This window comes from Tursiops truncatus, chromosome 1, assembly GCF_011762595.2.
Source record: "Tursiops truncatus isolate mTurTru1 chromosome 1, mTurTru1.mat.Y, whole genome shotgun sequence".
Lineage (NCBI taxonomy): Eukaryota > Metazoa > Chordata > Mammalia > Artiodactyla > Delphinidae > Tursiops > Tursiops truncatus.
Window position 1 is genome coordinate 27,925,354 of NC_047034.1, and position 15,679 is coordinate 27,941,032.

A 15,679-nucleotide genomic window follows, 5' to 3' on the forward strand; every position below is an offset into this window, starting at 1 on the left:
TTTACCTTTTTGTAGAATGATTATACAAAGATTAGTAATTTTACCAAGGTCCCACAGCTGGCAAGTGGCTGGACCAGTTCTTTTTGACTCCAACACCTGTGCTTTAAACTACTATTCTGTATTACTGCTCAGGATTAGAGATTGGACTTGGTATAAGCAGTTAGATGATTATAATAATCTAGGAAGAGACAGTTAAGTTCTAAGGAAGAGAGTATCATTTAAAATGAAGAAAAGAAGACAGAGCAGGAGAGAGATTGAAAATAGAAGGCTGTGCTTTCTAGTTATATATAATGTACGAGGGAGAGAAAAAGAATGTTAAGACCTAGCCTTTCTGGCATGGAAATAGATGAAGTAGCGGTTCAGGAGGTGTACTTTTGGGGAATAAGATAATGAGTTTGAGGTTCCTGAGGGATACCCAGATTGATATATTAAACAGAAAACCGGAAATAAATACATGAAGCTGAGCAGAGTAGTCCATGAAGAAGGTAGAGATTTGGGGATTAGGAGCATAAAGGGAATAGTTGAAGCCAGGGGGGAATCTAGGTTATATAGAGAAGGAGGTAAAGTCGGAGTTATAGGATGTGGTTGCTCGGGAGAAAAGGAAGGGGTCAGAATATTAGATGTCTTGCTGTTGTCAAAGGACTTAGGTAATATACTAGTAAATTATTGTAAATAATTGAGAAAACTGGAAGAATAGACGAATGTAGTCTCAGAGAAATACTATGGCTTAGATTCCATAGGTGGAATCAATTTCGCATGATAAAGTTTAGCAATGGGAGTGGTATGACAAGGTATGGTAAGGATTTTGGTTGTGGGAGTAGAGAAGGCTAGATTTTTATATGGGTTATCTACAGAGGCATTTAAAATCAACCATGAAGAAGTAGGAATTTGAATTTACCATTACCCCAAAACGTAAGTCAAAAAGTTAGAATGACCTCAAATGATTGAAGCAGCCTGGGAGGTGAGTGTGTGTGTGTGTGTGTGTGTAAATATATAGTGTGTATATATATTTATTTATACTTATATTTATATGTAGGTGGATAACAAGAACTTCAGAAAAGTAAAAAGTTTTTTTCATTGGAGGGGGAAAGTAATGGTCTAGAAGCCACAATAGTAGACTGGACTGCAGTTCAGACTGCATCTGTGTACTCAACAGAATATTGGATTTAGGAGGATATCATCCACTTTAAAGGAATGTCGTGGAAATAGTGTTCTCAGGGGGAAAGCCAGATATTAAAGGAAGGAAGTAGGAGATAACCCTAAGAGCTTGAGAATGAAGAGGCGTTTCAAGTAAGGAGGATTCTCAAGAGTGTAGTGTAAAAAGCCTTGGGAAGAGGGTCTTTGTAGAAAGTAAAACTTATGAGGGAAGAGGCATAGGCTCTTGTGGGGGAAATGACTGTGAGGGGATAGTGACTAGAGAGTCTTGCATTCTTACCAAAGGCATAAGGTGGAGCAAATAAGAAATCTGGTCAAAATTGACTATCTTTGTGATTTAAACCTGGACCAGCTAAGGTTTTTCCATTAGTATTATAAATTTGATAAAGTTAGCTGTCTTTGTCAGGGTTTAAATTATAAGTTTCTGAGAGATTATTAAATTTTTATTGAAAAGCTCAAATGGGTTGTGAAAATTAAGTTGCAGTGCACCTTCTTCTGGCTCAGTTTAATCTAGAGGAAGTGTGAATTTATCTGGAAATGAAAATGGTTTAATGTTTGTGTGGTTAGATGTAAATAACAAATCTTTTTTATTCCCTCAGTTTTTCTTGGCCACTTACTTGACATATTATATTCTATAGTCTTGGTTTCCTGCTTAGTTTCTGTGATGGGTACAGAAACACATTGATACCTTGAATACATTTGATAAATAAGAACAGACTTTTATTTGCTTTCATTGGCTGTTATTTTTTGAAGAGTTACACAAATGCAATGACTTGTCCTGTGATTTCTAAACCGATGATATCCCTTGCCTTGAGTTCATAAGACTAGTCTTCTCAAAAAGTTATTAAGGTCTTTATTAAACAAAGAAAAAAGGTGCTTTTTCTGGTTCCATATAATGTGCCCACTCCTTCACTCCTCAATCTCCAAAGCTGTAGTGGCATCTCAGTGGACTCTCATTTTCTTAAGTGTGTTCTACGTTCAGTAGCAGGTGTTCTTGTATTATCTACCCCCATAAACGATTTGAGGGCAGGGTGCATGTCAGATTCAGAATATTCCAGGTTTCTAGCAAGTTGTAAACTTAGGGAATTGGCCGCTTCAAATTATTTCCTCCTCAAACTGTTTTTTCTCCATATCTCTGAGCCATGTAGACTTCCCTCAAAAGCTGCCATTCCCTGACTCTGTGAGCAGCCATTTGATTTTTTTTCCCCCATATCTAACAGTAAATTTTCACTTTCCTTTCTGATTTCTTTTCCTCAAGTCTCATTTAGATATTTTCTCCTTGAATTTCATCATACTCTCTTCTAAGAACTTCTGCCCTTTCTCTATTCTCTTCCTCACAGAGAGATTATTTATGATAGTCTAGTCACTGTTTATTTAGAGGTTGCATATACTTGAACTCTCACTTGCCTTACAACATGTAGAGATTTTTTTTCTTCCTTAGACTAATTCAACTTGGAGAAATTATTTTTGTAGTCGTGCTTCATTTGCTTCTTATCACCCTAATAACTGAATTTAGTACTTCATTAATTTAAACATAGTGACAGTTTAAACATGACAATAAAAACCAAAACAAAGTTTAAGTAACTTTTAGATTTAGTGCAGGTGTTTTGCAGCAGTCTAATTTGCCATAATAGATGGTTTTTCAGGCAAGCTGCAGAGAAGTGGGGATAATAGTACTATTCATGAAGTTACTCTTAATTCTGAGATTTGCAGTTTGTCCTAGAGAAATTGAGATTGCAGAAAAAACAAAACAACCCCCCCCCCGATCAACCTTTAAGAAGAATAAAAGTATATGTATGATAAATCTTTAGATTTTGTTGGAAGATTGCTTTAGGTCACATATTGTTTCTTCCTAATGTCAGTTATTTTAATATAGAGTTTTGTGTGCTGAAAGACCAAAACTTTTTCAATATAGAATTTAAGCTAATTGGGTAAGGGACTTTTTAATTTTCGTAATATTTATTTGGAAAGGATCATTTCAACTAGGATTTATATCTTTATTATTATTAGTTGCTGACCTTTCCCATTTTTCTAATGTGGCTAGGAGTAAGGCTGTGTTTACTGTTTGTTATAGCTACAAGTGTCAGAGATTAATATTTCCTATACTGTCCTTGGTTTTTTCTCCCCTGTTGTCTTTGAGTTTTCCTAGAGGCTCCTTCTTATATAGTGCTTTACAGTTTTTCTATTGTATTGTAACTCCCATTGTAATGGTAATAATACTAGTTATTTATAGATCCCTGTTGATATGATGGTAAGGTTTGGGAGGAGGGGAAGCATGCTGAAGTACTATTAGTTCTCAGTCTTTGACCTTCACAAGTACATCTCAGCTTTTTGTTCACCTCCTTAGGTGAGACAGGAAGGCTAGGTGAGGCTGGAGTTGGGTATTTCCATTCTCCCATGTCAGTTAGGCTCTGGTAAAACCCACACTGGTTGATTTGGGTGAGCTCTGGAAAAGTAGTTTTCCTTGAGGACAGGCTGTTGCTGAGGAGAACAGAATGGGTGTATTTCAAAATGACTACTTTCCCCCTCACCATACCAGAAGCATGAGAAGATTTTTCTCCAATCCTCACCCTGAGGTCTTTGTGGGGCTTCTGGAGGCAAAACTCATGAAAAAATGGTGTTCCCGCCAAGGCTGTGCCCCCAGGAGTTCTTGCTTTCAAGCTAGTTGACATCATTCAAGTTTCCAGCAATTAATCATTTAACCTGTAAGCTTTCCTACCAGTTGGTGGTTGCAGCGGTAGTTTCAACTGCTAGCAGTGAGCTATGATTCTCTGTATTTGCCTGTCTCTCCAGATTTCAGAGTGGCAATTGACCTTATGACCTCAATTTTCTGATGAAACTAAGACAAGTTTTTGATTTTCAATTTAACTTTTTTCTTGTTATGAGGATAGAAATCATGACTTCCAAGCTCCTTACATGCTGTAAGAAACTGAAAATTATATCTCCTCCCCATTTTGGATGCTTCCTTTGCTTTTAGTATACCAAGGTTCACATAGTAACCCAGTAGTAAATGGTTGTTGAGTTCACATTCAGTGGTTCTCAGACTATTTCTTCCTGTGACTGTAGTGATATTTCCTTTGGATACAAATTTCCAAAGGCTTGTAGTTCATCTCTGAGCTACTTTCATCTGCAGATAACTCACTAAGCTCTGGAGAAAGAGAGTGTGTGTGTACTTTAAAAGAGACTTAAAAGCAATTTTCAAAAATCAGTTTGCCATTCTAATTCTTCTTTTGACTTTCTCTTTCTCTCTTAGACCTCTCCTATGAGTTTTAGAACCCATGTTTTAAGTGAGGATAATTTTATTCAGGAACATATTACATTTTGTCCCTTAATCTTTGGTATTGAAAGATGTAAATCCTATATGGTAATTTTTCTTACAGTGAGGTATATAAAACATAAAATTATACTTCACATGATTTCCATATAAGAATTTCAGATTATAAAAAAAATTATTGTCATTCGATACATTCAACAAAGTCAACTGAATTAAATTCTCTCAAAAGTAGAACGTGTGACTTTGGTAGAAAAGAATGTCTTAAAATTTTGGCTGCTTTCCTCTTTGGGAAGTGATGCCAAATTTCTGTTGAATAGTAACAGTTTAAATCTTATTGAACCTACTTTTACTTTGGTATTTCCGTATATTTATCTGCTATCTTATTAACATAAAGTATTTAGACAAAAATCTTTGTTTTTGTTATTTATTCTAGCATTTTCTTGTGCTTATTAACTTAAAGAATTTTCTTTCAGTCTCGTAGTGTGGATAAGCAACATGCTGTAATCAATTACGATGCCTCTACTGATGAACATCTGGTGAAAGATTTGGGCAGCCTAAATGGGGTAAGTTAAGAGTTTGCTTTTTGTCTTATTTGAATTTTTGTTTAATATTGTAAGAAAACATATATAACACAAAATCCTGTTTTGTGTTATATTTCCTTTTTTCTAGTTTGCACTTACTTTTAAATGCTTACTAGGTACATAGCACTTTGAGGACAATACAGTAGAATATGAATGTAGCCCATGTTCCCAAGAAATGATGTTGGTAGTAAATACTTAACAGGAATTCAGATGGTTGTTGGTTGTTATTATCCAGTGGTTAAAAAAAGACTTCTTTAAGGAGGTTAAGATAAAGGTTGCCCTTACTGAATGGCTTGAATTTATATGTGATAAAGCCGTGGAAAGTCATGACAGTAAGAATGCAAAAAAGCACTCTTGGGAGTCAGAGAAGTGTGGGTTAACTTTGGAAAAAAAAGATGCAAACGTGGTTTGGTACCAGATGGTTGGAGGATCTTCTATACTAGAGTAAAAAGGAGTGAAACACATCCATTTACCTTAACAAATGTGATATATGATCTAAATACTAGTGTTTATTATTGCTTCTTTGGTTTCCTACATTGAAGATTTTTGTGTTACTGCAGTGAATTTTTTCCTAATTCTTCATTTGATCTTTCTACATTGGCAGAATGTAAGTAGCTGCAGAATAAGAGAATGCTAAAGTATTGAATAATTTATCTTATTTTTTCTCAATTCTCTCATGGCTCTACTAACATAAGCAAACATAATTTTGTTCAGATCTGTGCTGTTGAATTTCTTAAAATGACTTTAACAGAAATTAAATGTATCCAAACTTCTTCTAACTGCTGCTTCTTTTCAAAATATACATTAAACATTATATGGAAAAACATCTGCAGAAATTTGGCAAATATGGTAAAACTTTTTTTTCCTTGTCCTGAATCGGCCTGCTACTGAAGGACTTTTATGTTTATTCACTGAGATACTTCTTTTGTAGGCCTGTTTTTATGTTAGTTTTATTCACACCTTTGTTTCTCATGGCACATAAAATTAAGTTTGTGGTATGCGGGCCTCTCACTGTTGTGGCCTCTCCCATTGCGGAGCACAGGCTCCAGACGTGCAGGCTCAGCGGCCATGGCTCACGGGCCCAGCCACTCCGCGGCATGTGGGATCTTCCCGGACCGGGGCACGAACCCGTGTCTCCTGCATCAACAGGCAGACTCTCAACCACTGCACCACCAGGGAAGCCCTAAAACTCTCAACCACTGCGCCACCAGGGAAGCCCTAAAACTAAGTCTTAATTCCTCATGTTTGAATTGAAATACCTTACATTTGGCATCACCCACTTTTCCAGATTCATGCTCCATCACATTTTCCTTGCCATACCTCCAAAACAGTAGTTTTCCTACTATACTGTCTTCTCCAAATAATTTGTTAGATTTTCTGCAGCCCAGTAGTTCTTCCGTCTGCCTTGTCATTTGTAAAAGTTGTACTTACTTTTAAAAGTAAAATCTCAATTCTACATCTTCTGAAGGGAGCAGAGAAAAGGTATTTAAGAATATTGACTTATTAACATTTTGAATGGATTAAAGTAGAAAAAGATAGGCAGATGAGGTAGAAACTGTTTTACCATGGGCCATGTCAGGAAGCATTTCGATTCCAAGGTGCTATTTAAGGAGTTACTCTCTTCCTTCTCCGTACCTACAAACTTCTGTTTTAATCTCTGTTTTGGGTGCTTTATGAGCCTTGTATTAAATCTGCTTGTGCATATCTGTCACTGTGCTAGATTATGTGCTTCTGAACAGTTCACGTGCCTTTTGCTTCTGGTAAGTACACCACAGTGCCTACTAGCACAAGGTTCTGCACAGTGCATGAACCCAGTAAATCTTTTCAAATGGAATTGAATGAATTTTCTATATGAAAGACTTTATAGAGAAAAATTTTAATCCACTTTTATATGTGGAATATTTTAACAATGTTATATTCTGTTTTTAAGCCTAGAATGTTTCGTCTTGACCACAGTGCTATTCTTAGGTGTCTTTACATTATATCTTGGAAAACAATAAGTGAGAATTACATCACAGTGTTTTAGTCTTTTAAAACATTGTGATCAAATATAAAAATTATTGATGTTGGTTGTAAAAAATATCAGGTGAAATATTAACTTCTAAGTTTATCTAGGCTGACCTTTCTTATAATTTGATTGTACTCAGTAATTGTCTGAAATACAATAACTCACAGAGAGTGACATCTTCATTTTGAACTTGAAGTCAGGACCTAGATTTGAATCTCAGTCTGTAATTTACCAGCATTATAACCCTGGACAAATTACATAAACTCTCTGAAATTCGGTTTCCTCATATATATTCATATTAGTTCCCAAACTTGTGCAAAAATGTAATGAGTTGAAGGTTATGAATGTGAAGCCTCAATGCAAAATTTAGTTACCTGTCTTCAGCTTTAAAATAGTGAAATGATAATTCCTGCTCTGTAGTATTGTTGTGAGGATTAAATGTGACAAGTATGTGCCTGGTACAGAACTTCAAAATATTACACAAATGGATAAATGCACTGTTACCCAAATGGATAGCCTAGGAAATATGCCAGAATGGACTTTCGTAGCCAAAGTCTGTGAACTACCAGCTATCATGCATTTTATTCATAGAAAATTTGTAGATTATTATTCACAGCCTGTTTATTCTTAACATTCATATAATTCTAGAAATTTGAGCATCAGGTTAAAAGTAGTAATTTCAGAAGGAGCACAGTATAGGTGGTTATGAGCCCAGCTTGAATTCTTACTAGTGAGGTAACTCTGGACAAGTTACTTAATTTTTCTTTTCCTCAGTTTTTTTAACAGAAATAGTAAAATGGTACTCCTCTCAGGTAGTTGTGAAGCTATAAATAAGTTAATAGTTTTAAACACCTAGTTCAGTAAGTGTTAGTTACTACTGTTGTTGTTATGGTAAGAAGAGCAGTTAAAACAAGTTTAGCATCCTGTAGCCTACATACTTTTCAGTGAATACATACACAGTTAAATTATTTTGGAAAGCACTTATCAACTAAACTCAACTTATAAACAACTATCTGTGACTACTTCCACTCTCACTTCCTTTCACCCTACCCTAAAATATACTCCCAAGTTACCTAGGTCCACACTTGCTTTTATTACTACCAGAAATGAGGTTGTTCTGCTTGGGGAAGCTGGAACTGGTTCTGTAGCTGATGTGATAGTAGGCTATTTCCCTGCAAGCCCCTGGAAGCTTCTCTTTCTATGAGAGCCCTTGTTTGCCTTCAGTTCTTCCTGCCCCCTCCATGCACTGGAGTACCTGCACCTCTCTGATAGTCACCATTGACCTTTGCCGCAGCACTCCCATCCCATTCCACCTCACCTCCCTGTGTTCCAGCCCCTGCTGTGTCCCCTTTCACACTGGCGTTCCTGCAGCATCAGACCAGTATGGCATAGAAGGAGGAAGGTATGAAAGGAGTGGTTAGGGGAAGAAGACGAGACTTTTCTCACTGACAACATGATTGAGGTAGTTGTGCTGCTGGCCACTCCATTCACATTTCCCAGAGCATTAATGCAGTACATGGTGGTTATATGATTTTATACTGTCAATTATGTGATTTATTTGTATGTAAATTAAATAGATATTTATCTGGTTTGGTTTGCTTCTCTGAGGTTAGTGGTTTGGTTGGGGGAGTTTGGGGAGCTGGCTTGGCCTGGCTTGGGCATCCAAGCTTCCTTGATGTGCAGAGAATGTGGGGTTTGTAGTTCAGAGAGCTGAATTTGAATCCCAGTAATTCTGCTTCTGAACTCTGAGAGTTTGATTGTTACTTTGCACCCTGTGCCTCGTTGTCCTCACCTGTCCTACCTACCAGGTAGAGGTGTGATCAAATGATGTTGACATAAGAAACAAAACCTATTTTTCTTTCCATATCTAATTTATTAAAATGCTTCATAATTGATTTATTTAAGTGATTTTTTTCCTGTAGCCCTTTGAAATTTTCTCTCCTTTTATAATTTTCAACCGTCAGGAGACTTTTTGCTCCCAAGTGTTTTCACTTAACATTTTGCGAGCTGAAACTTCGTGTCTGGCTCATATTTCCTGAGCCATTTTAGACCTTAGGGAATATTTCTGTCATAAATGCCAGCAGGTTAAAATTATGTGTCTCTTAATCTCTGAAAGCACCTAGTACATATGTTAAAAACAGTAGGTGCTTAACATTTAAGAGAGTCAAGCAATAAGCTTTGAGTGAATCTTAGAGCTCATCTTAGGCCTTTTGAGTAATTATGGTATTTTAGGTTGAGATAGTTTTAAATAAATTGGCTTAGAACTGTGGCATCTCTCTTATACCAGGTACCTAATTATTTATCTTCTGCATACCAAACATCAGTTAATTAACATTTTCTTTTATTCTTCTCTTTTCCATCATTTTCCTCAGCTTTTGTCTTTTGTAATTAATATAGAATATTTTGGTAAACTCAAGATATGTCTTAAAACACTCTAAAAATGTTCGTTTGGAAATGAACCTGAAATTAGAGTTTATAAATGCCTGAAGCCTTTGAATTTTCTTTGTATTAACATTTCAGTCTTTCTGTGAAGCATGTGAGAAACTTATTTAGGATTACTCATAAATCATACTAATGTGTGATCTTGAGTTTTAGCAGCATTCTGCTGTCTCCTTATATCTGGAATAAGATTGCAACTTCTAATTTTTCTGTTTGTTTTTGATAGATTTAGAAACTGGTATTCTATGACATATTACAGAGTGCTAACTGTGCAAAGGAATTTGAGAATCCCCTTATATATTTTACTGTATAACATTCAGGACCCTTCTAAATTTCCTCATTATGGAGGGAACCTTCCCAAGTAAGGTATCGTGGCCATCTCAAATCCAATAACATAAAAGATGGGAAAAAATGAAATTTAAAAGGGAAGAGTAAAGTAATTTTTAAAGTTTCAACTTATCAAAGAAAAACATATTGGGTATTTATATGATGTTCGCATTCCAGGCAATTAAGTATAACATTGTTCTATGTTTTATAAATCTAGAGTATTCTAGGTCTTTTAACTTCTAGTATGCCAGGAAAAATAGTCATCACCATTAACCATCTGTGTCCAATGGACCTCTTAAGTCTTTTTACAAATAGTTTACACAAGTAAGAATTAAAAGATGAGAGAACAACTTGAAATTTTGATAAAAATGAGGCATGACAGACTCAAATTTTTATTCCATGTTTTCCTGGTTTTGAAAGGTACATAACATGCAAAATGGGTATTGTTCTTTGAATGCCACTAACTGTTCATTAGCTATCATGCCTTCTCTGGGATATATATCTATTTTATAAATGTTGATTTCAGATTTCAAGGACATCTCTAGCTAGTTCTAGCTTACCATTATTTCTAGTTTTTCTTGCTCTTGCATTATCAAAATGCATTATTTTTAAGACTTTGACATTTTAAAATTTTAAGAGGAAAGTCATTTTCTTTTTCTTCCATAATTGTAAAATAGTACAACAGTTACAAGATCAATTCAATAATTTTATTTCTACGTCGTCTCTTTCCTTCTAGTTACCTTTGTATAGATACCCGCCTTGATCATTTGTCCACTTACATACTAAATCAAATGAGTATTGAAACACAAACACTAAAAAATGAGAGAAAACTGTCAAAATTTCTTTTAAAATGCAGAATCATCAGTTTTGTGTAAAAAATATTGCATGATTCTTCTTATTGATTTAGGCTAACTGGATGAAAAATATCTTAGTTTCTTTTTGACTTTGGAAACATTCTTCTCATCAATTCTTGTGTTAGGGAAAATTCATCTAGGGTTATCTTCACCTGAAGACTCCTGGTCTGATATTTTGCTTACGTTATTATCATTTTATCATTGTTACTATAGTCTAGAGTGCTGCTGCTCTACTTTTTGTATTTACCTTATAATTGTGAAATATCTTCCTGTCTTTTTTTTTTTTTTTTGCCTTTATGGATGTTAAATAAAAAATTCTGAATTCTCAATTGTGCTCTTTGATAGCTTAAAAAAAAAAAGACACAGATGGTGTCTCCAGATGTCTTTTATATCTTCTTGGGAAGATGGTGCAATATTTTGGGCCATGCAGTAAGAAACCTAAAGGTTGATGCAATAGTAATGATTTATTTCACAATTGCATCATCCATCTAGCTCTGTGCTATTCGCTGCAGTAGCCACTAGCCATGTGTGTCTGTTGAGCACTTGAAATGTGACTAGTCTAAAAATAAAAAGGTAAAAAAAAAAAGAATGTAAAATGTCTTCTTAATTTTCATATTCATTATTTGTTAAAATAGTACTATTTGGGATGTGTGGGTTAAATTAAAAGTATATTATCAAAATTAATTTCACCTCTTTCATTTTGCCTTTTTAATGTGCCTACTAGAAAATATAGTAGGATATGTGTAGCTTCCATTTGTGGCTTGCATTGTTTCTGTTGAATAGTGATGTTCTAGGTAATTCCATTCTTCTGTTATTATTTTGGTCATTTTCAACAAAGTTAGAAGTAATTGATAAGTTTAAATACTTACGGGATGATGATGATGAAACAATGTTTCAACATACAGAAAAAATAATGTATCTATAACGTATCTTAGATTCATGTAAGGGTCCTATAAAGTATCTTAAATTCATAAAAGGGTCCAAAGGACTCGTTGGCAATTGTAAAATAGAATGAGTTTTATTCAATTTTTTTAAGTAAATTTTCTTTTTGTTCTTCGGAAGACTTCTAGGAATAAAAATAATGAAACCTCAATCCTCACAGATAATTACAGTTGTCCAGAAAAGTTAAAATTGAGTCCAGTGCGCCCTGATGGTATATCGAGAGCTATATTATATTTTACCCTTTACAGTTTCTAGCTTCGGGTCAGAGCTTTTCTTGACGTCGTTTTTAGGTGCCTAAATTTGTCATGGCAGCATAGTAGACTCAGAGGAACCGCACCCTGGTTCTTTGTGTGTTACTTGTAATAGTAATAAAGGGCTTAGTATGAAATCATTTATTAGCCTATAAGATGCATAGCACATTTTATGGTGATACACAAGCTGTATTAGCCACCATTTGATATACACTGTAAAGCATAAGGTTTGAGTATTTGCTTGTCTAAATTTTAATAATTAATACTTCATATATTAAATTAACATCTTTTTTTTTCTCTTGTAGACGTTTGTGAATGATGTAAGAATTCCAGAACAAACTTATATCACCTTGAAACTTGAAGATAAGTTGAGATTTGGTTATGATATCCTTATTGATTTTGTGCATTTATTAAATTTATTCAAAAATCTTTACTCCGGTATAAATTAACATTTCTTGAGACAGAAGAATTCATAATATAGGCATGCTGGAAGTCTCTGTGCCCTTCCAAACTAAAATACATGTTTAAAAATAATACTTTTTTATTTTGTTATAATGCCTGTTCCTAAAAATAATCCTGGAAAAGTTAATGGACTCTTTTTTTTTTTTCCTCACTCTGTATTATAGTTTCAGCAGAAGTATCCCTGCAGTGCTATTATATATGTAGTTTGGGTATCAAAGAATGTAACTGGGGAGAGGACAGAGAGTGTGTAATAGTAGCCCAGCCCAGGGATTTTTTTTTTTCCTGGTTAAATGATAATGACACAGGTCAGCCTCCAGGAGGAATGTAAAGAATTTAACCCTATCTTTCCTTCTGTCCCCATTTTTACTCCATTATATGCATTCCATCTCTGTTGCCTTCAATTCAAATTTTTCCATATCCTGTGTCTTCTGAGACCCACACTCTCTGATTAAGTACATTATGCATTTAGCATGTATTTAAAATTCTTTTGTTTGAAAATAGGATGCTAAGAACTGAATAAGGATATGATGGTATTCTCCTAGTAAAGAATCACTAGTGAAGAGAAGGGACATGATTGGATGAAGAAGAATAAAAGCATTTCTATTCATACAAGGCAAAAAGCTTTGTAAAAAGAACTTGTTTATATTTAATTAAAATACAGATATTACACATGCTGAATGTTTTTTTTTTCACTTTTAATCTTTTCATTTATGGCATTTATCTGGACTTTGATATTAAGGAATGTATCAAATGTACTGGCAACTTGGATGTACTTTTATCACTGTAGTAGAGAAAATGTCTCAGCTAAGTAGAGCTGATACTTAGGTAAAGTAAATGTGCTGATACTTTAAAATTGTTCCTAGAGCATAACTAGTTTTTATTTTAGATTTAACTTAAAATTTATGAAAAAAATAGTTTTGTAGCACATCATATAACCTTTATACTTGTAGAGCCAAAGCAGCATGTGAAAAGTGAAACCACTAAACATTAATACCTTTGATTTGTATATTTTAAATCCTTTAAAAAATATGTATCACGTAAAATGATTAGGAATTAGCATTAAAGCCTTTTATTCATGGGTTATTTCTACCAACATAAGTTTCATCAAAAAGTAAATACAGGTATATTTTGAATTTAAGTAACTCAATTCATTTGACATCAGCTGTTTCAAAACATGAGAAAATAGTAGGAAATTTGGGTTTCAGTAAAACTCTATAAAGTTTACTTTGAATTTTAAATCAAGAAGAAGCTATTGAGAAGCAACTCATCTTTTATAGATTGTATAATGATTTCTTAATAGAGAACTAATATTTTCTTATATACTTGCTCACAATATTTCTGTCGAAAATTCCTGGGACAAATGTTTTGTTCCCAAGGACTTTTTCAGGGCTGTAAATCAGTGTTGAGCCAGAACGACTACCCAGATCCTCAGGTTAGGCTCAGTTGATTTCATTATTTAAAAATAGCATCTCATATTGCTTTTGATTTTTGAAGATTGTGTATAAATGAACATTGGGCTGTTTCAGTGGCAGAAATTTTATTAGATAGGATGAAATTTTAAAAACAAATTTATTCTGATACCAGACTGAAGTCACTATCATGCATTATTCATAATTAAAATTAAGTTTAATAGTTAGCTAGTCTACAAACTGTTATACCTTGTAATTGAAAACTGTTTAATTAAAATGCCACAGCAATAGAAAGAACATTTTACCATGAATTGAGACTGGAACTAAGAAACAGAATTTATCTGCCCAAAGTTCTTTGTTCTAACCAGAGAAATTGATTTGGAAAAGCAAGTAGTGAAATATCCAAGTTTAAGAAATGACTATAAACTCAGGAGGTATAGTAAAATGCTGCAGTAATCAAGATAAACTTTAGAAGGAGGTAATTATCTCCAGATAGCCAGAAATGTAACAGTTAAGGAAGCCTAAGTTCATTTATTTTACAATTATTTATTAAATGTCTCCCACGTGCCAGGCACAGTCCCTGCAGTCTGGGGTACAGTACTAAATAAAACAGACCACAGTCTCTGTCCTCCTGGAGCTTATACTTTAATGGGGTTGGAGGGAACTGACAGCACGCACAAAAAGGATAATAGAGGGCGATAAATTCTGTGGAGAAAAGTGTGAATGGGAGACAGAGAGCTACTGCTGGTGAGTGAGAAGTTATAATTTTAAAATGGCTGGGCTTCCCTGGTGGCGCAGTGGTTGAGTCCGCCTGCCGATGCAGGGGACACGAGTTCGTGCCCCGGTCCGGGAAGATCCCACATGCCGCGGAGCGGCTAGGCCCGTGAGCCATGGCCGCTGGGCCTGCGCGTCCAGAGCCTGTGCTCCGCAACGGGAGAGGCCACAACAGTGAGAGGCCTGCATACCGCAAAAAAATAAATAAATAAAAATAAAAAGGCTATTCATTAAGACTTCACTAAGAAGCCAGCAATGGAGCAGGTAATGACACTGGCCTTATGGATCTATCTGGGGAAGCTTCTCTTCAAGCAGATAGAAGAGTTAAGTGCAAGACTTAAACCAGGAGCATGTTTGCCATATTTGAGGAACAGCCTTAGAAGTCAGTTTGACTGGAGCCAGTGAAGAGTAGGAGAATATGGGGAGCCAGAGTGTATCACCCTAAATAGGCCACTATAAGAATTTTGGCTTTTACTTTAAGTGAAATGGGGAGCCATTAGAGGGTTTGATCAGAGGAGTGATGTGATAATGACTTATATGTTTAAAAGAATCCTCTGGTTACTCTTTTTCAAAGACTAAGGGGTTAAGTGGGCAGCGGTGAAAAGAGGGAGACCAGTTAGGAGGCTGTTACAGTAGTTGGCAGTAGTTCCAAGTGAGCAATAATGGAGATTTGGACCAGGGTGACAGAAGCAGAGGTAGTGAGAAATGATAGAATTCTGTGCATATGTTGAAGATGGAGCCAGTAATATTCTTGATTAGATTGGATGTAGACTAAGAGAAAAGAGTCAAGGATGAACCCAAGACTGTACAGTTGATTCAAACAATTAGAAAAGTGGAGTCACCATTAACTGACAGCATATCCTGTGGGTAGAGCAGATATTGTGGGGAAAATGGGAAGAATATTCCCCCAAATCCATTTAAATTTGGTTTAATTGAATTCGGTTTAATCGAATTTTGCTGTTACTGTTTTCTTTTTGATTTCTGTCTTTATTAATTTCTTCTAGGTGAAAGCTGAGATAATTCAAGATCTTTCTTTTCTAATATAGGCATTTAGTGCTATAAAATTTCCCCTAAGTACAGGCATACCTTGGCGATATTATGGTTTCAGTTGCAGAGCCCTGCAATATTGCAAAAAGCCAGCCACACAAATTTTTTGGTTTCCCGATGAGTATGAAAGTTATGTTTATGAACAACATTGGAGTC

At 35.1% G+C, this 15,679-nt stretch overlaps 1 protein-coding gene across 13 annotated transcripts in view; it reads left to right on the top strand.

The window, feature by feature from the left end:
* The window catches only part of CEP170 (centrosomal protein 170), a 148,281-nt gene that overhangs the window by 54,486 nt on the left and 78,116 nt on the right, over positions 1-15,679 (top strand). For all 13 annotated transcript variants that reach the window (XM_033851783.2, XM_033851798.2, XM_033851801.2 and 10 more), the window contains 2 exons: positions 4,903-4,992; positions 12,137-12,215. In XM_033851783.2, coding sequence (XP_033707674.1) covers positions 4,903-4,992; positions 12,137-12,215 — 169 coding nt within the window. The remainder of the gene's footprint in view (positions 1-4,902; positions 4,993-12,136; positions 12,216-15,679) is intronic.